Source organism: Eimeria acervulina, genomic scaffold (genome assembly GCF_000499425.1).
Source record: "Eimeria acervulina Houghton genomic scaffold, Eah_scaff1546, whole genome shotgun sequence".
NCBI classification, from domain to species: domain Eukaryota; phylum Apicomplexa; class Conoidasida; order Eucoccidiorida; family Eimeriidae; genus Eimeria; species Eimeria acervulina.
The window spans coordinates 2138-5780 of NW_013550202.1; the positions used below are offsets into that span (position 1 = coordinate 2138).

Sequence of the window (3643 nt, forward strand, 5' to 3'; positions counted from 1 at the left end):
AGCTGCTGCTGCTGCTGCTGCTGCTGCTGCTCCTGCTGCTGCTGCTGCTGCTGCTGCTTCTTGCTGTAGCACAGCAGCATATCTCCGCTCACCGGCATCGCACCGCGAATGCGGCGGCCCTCAGCTGTATGTACAGCTTCAAATGTGCGGCAGTCAAGCACGATTAGTTCTGTCTCCTGCAGCAGCAGCGCAGCAGCAGCTTCTAGCTTCCTCAGCAGCAGCAGCTCCTGCTGTTGCTCCTCCCCCCGCTGAGGAGCACCTCCTCCTGCTGCTTCTGCTGCTGTTGCTGTTGCTGCATTTGCTGCTCCTGCTGTCTGCAGCAAACCAGGAACAAGCATAGGCAGCCCCGGCTGCAGATGCAGCAACAACTCGAGCCAGTCCCTAACACTGCGCTGCTGCTGCTGCTGCTGCCGCTGTTGCTGCTGCTTCTGCTGCTGTTGCTGTTGCTGCATTTGCTGCTCTTGCTGCTCCACCTCCGAAGCGGGGGAGCAGCAAAGCGCCTGGTCCGGTGTACTGCGGTTGCTGCAGCTGTTGCTGCTGCTGCTGCTGAGGCTCTCTCTTGCTGCTTCTGTCGTGCCTGTGTCTGGCGAATCTGTGAGTCCTGCTGCTGCTGCCGCTGCTGCTGCTGCTGCTGCTTCCGAGTCTTGCAGCGTGTCTGATTTGTGGGGCAGCCGCTCGAAGCTTCCAGGGAGAGATATATGTGCAGGAACAGCCTCCTGCTGCTGCTGCTGCAACTGATGCTGCCTCTCCACCTGCTGCTGCTGCAGCAGCAAAGTCTGCTGCGGCTCCTTCTGCAACTCCTGCACCTGCTGCTCCTGTTCCTGCGGCTGCTGCTGCTGCTGCTGCTGCTGCTGCGCCGTAGCTGCTTCAGTTGCTGCTTCCAGTGAAGCCAGCTGCTGCCTTAGAGCCTTCAGATGCTGCTTTATCGACGCTCGCCGCAGCAGGAAGCTGCAGAGAGACTCCCCATCCATTAGTGGTGGCAGCCCCCCTGCAGCAGCAGCAGCAGCAGCAGCAGCAGCAGCACACGCAGGCCATGCAGCAGGTGCAGAGACAGCAGCAAGAAACCAGATGGCAACTGCAACATGATCCCGGGAACTAACTACTGCAGCAGCAGCAGCAACAGCAGCAGCAAAAGCAACAGCAGCAGCAGCAACAGCAGCAGCAGCCGCAGCAGCAACAGCAGCAGCAGCAGCACCTGCACCGGCAGTGCCATCGTAACGGCAGCGCAGCAGACAGCGGCCATACAGCAGCAGCAGCAGCAGCAACTGCAGCAGCAGCAGCAGCAGCAAAATTTCTCACGGTTTTCTCTCCCTCTAGAAGACTGAAGGGCTGCATTGAGCAGACATTTAGGTGTACGTACAGCTAAGATAGAGGCTTGAACCCACCAGCTTCTTGCTGCTGCTGCTCCATCACCCGTTGCTGCTGCTGCTGCTGCTGCAGCAGCAGAAAGGCCTCCATCCGCAGCCGGAGCACCCTGAGCTGCTGAAGCAGCTGCAGCAACGCCATCAGCAGCAGCAGCACCAGCAGCAACACCAGTATCAGCGCTAGCACCAGCAGCAGCGCCAGCTGCTGCAGCAGCAGCAGCAGCAGCAGGAAGGAACGAGGCTAAGCGGCAGCTAGCCAAGACCTCAGCAGCAGAACAGCAGCGCCGCAGCTGAGGGCCGTTTGCAATAAGAAGAGACACTGCCAGCAAAAGTCTCCTGCAAACCAACATCATCAAACCCTAAACCCTAAACCCTAAACCCTAAACCCTAGAACCTAAACACTAGAACCCTAAACCTTAAACCCTAAATCCTCATTGTTAAACGCTCAGGTCGGGTGTCTTAGGGTCTGAGGTTCGCCTTTAGTGTTTAGGGTTTAGGGCTTGAGGGTTTAGGTTTTTAGGGTTTAGGGTTTAGGGTTTAGGGTTTAGGGTTTGCAGTGTACGTACGCCTGCGGCTCCTTTACAAGAGCCAGGAAACGCCATAGGGTGTGTAGACACTGCAGCTTCTGCTCTGTCGTCTCCCTTGCTGCTTCTGCTGCAGCAGCAGCAGCTGCTGCTGCTGCTGCTGCGGGGGGCACGGCGAAGCAGCGGGAAGCAAAGGCTGTTCCTAACCACTCTGCAGCAACTGACAGCAGCGAGAGGCCCTGCTGCTGCAGCAGCAGCAGCAAGTCCGGGCAATGATAGAGCAGCAGCGCATGCAGAGTTGCTTCGGTCTCCTCGCGCTGCTGCTGCCGCTGCTGCAGCAGCTGCTGCACCTGCTGCTCGTCTGACTGCAGCGCAGCAACCAAAGACGATGGGCAAAAGCCCTTGCTGTTGCTCAAAGGCGCTGCTGCTGCTGCTGTTGCTGCTGCTGCTGTTGTGGCTGTTGTTGCTGCTGCTGCTGCCGGGGGGTCGTCGTCCAGCAGCACGTCCTCGAGCTCATCGCTTCTGCTGCTGCAAGATGATCTTCTCGAAGGGCCTGATGCTGCTGCTGCTGCTGCTGTTGCTGGTGCTGCTGGTGTTGCTGCTGCTGCTTCTGTTGGTGCTGCTGCTGTGACTGGAGCTGCTGGTGGTGCTGCTGTAGCTGAGGGCTCATCTTCTGCAGGCTTCTGCTGCTGCTGATTTTCCTGCTGCTGCTGCTGCTGCTTTTCCTGCTCGCTATTTTGCTGCTGCTGTCGCATTTGACGCTGCTGCTGCTGCTGCTGTAGGTACTGCCTGTACACCGCAGCAGCAAAGGCACGAGAGACAGGCGGATATGCGCAAGCGTCCAGCAGCTGCTTCTGTTGCTGCTGTTGCTGCTGCTGCTGCTGTTGCTGTTGCTGCTGCTGCTGCACGTCTCCAACAGCAGCGTCTGAAGGAGACAGTTGGCTGCCGTTGTCGGCATCGCCGTTACAGGTGCTGTTGCTGCTGCTGCTGTCACTGCTGCTGCTGCTGCTGCTGCTGCTGCTGTTGGTGTCCTGCGCGTCCTGATCCTTCGTCAGCAGCAGCAGCAGCAGTGCCGGTGCAGCAGCTTCCCGCACCACGAACTGCAGCACAGCAAAACGCTGGCTGCGAGCAGCAGCAGCGAGAGGAGGCAGCGCAAGCACTGCAGCAGCGACCAAAGCAAGCCCTGAAGCAAGCAGCAAACAGCAGCAGCAGCAGCAAACAACCCGCAAACGAAGAATGAAGCAAACACAAGGCAGCAGCAAATAAGGATAAAGACAGAAAATACTAATGCTAGCAGCACCACCAGCAGCAACAGCAGCAGCAGCAACAGCAGCAACAGCACATGCAAGGGACCCAGACAAACTGAAACCAAACACCCCCCAACTGCTGCTGCGTGCTGCTGCTGTGTGCTGCTGCTGCTGCTGCTGCTGCTGCAGTTGCTACCTATTTATGTATTACCTGGGGTGTATAGGCAGCTGTTGAGGGCACAGAACTCCGTCACAAATTGCTGCACTTGGCTCCGTTCAAAAAGCACCACCTCTCTTTCAAGCTGCTGCTGCTGCTGCTGCTGCTGCTGTCCAGCAGCAGCAGCAGCAGTGAGGATGTCTAGATCATGCTGCAGCAGCGCATTCTCGTCGCTTGTAAAGGTATGCAGAGAAGCAGAGACGAAGCAGCACATGTCTTCTCCTGCAAGCAGCAGCAGCAGCAGCAGCAGCAATGACAGCACCAGCATCAGGAATTGCTGCACCAGCTGCT

At 58.1% G+C, this 3643-nt stretch overlaps 1 protein-coding gene across 1 annotated transcript in view; it reads right to left on the minus strand.

Annotated features, from left to right (window-relative positions):
* EAH_00060910 (hypothetical protein, conserved) overlaps positions 1-3566 on the minus strand; it is a gene marked incomplete at both ends in the record, with an annotated part of 5611 nt that extends 2045 nt beyond the window's left edge. Inside the window, 4 exons of the mRNA XM_013397049.1 lie at positions 93-988; positions 1300-1700; positions 1931-3071; positions 3347-3566. Coding sequence (XP_013252503.1) covers positions 93-988; positions 1300-1700; positions 1931-3071; positions 3347-3566 — 2658 coding nt within the window. The remainder of the gene's footprint in view (positions 1-92; positions 989-1299; positions 1701-1930; positions 3072-3346) is intronic.
* Positions 3567-3643: the final 77 nt, after the last annotated feature.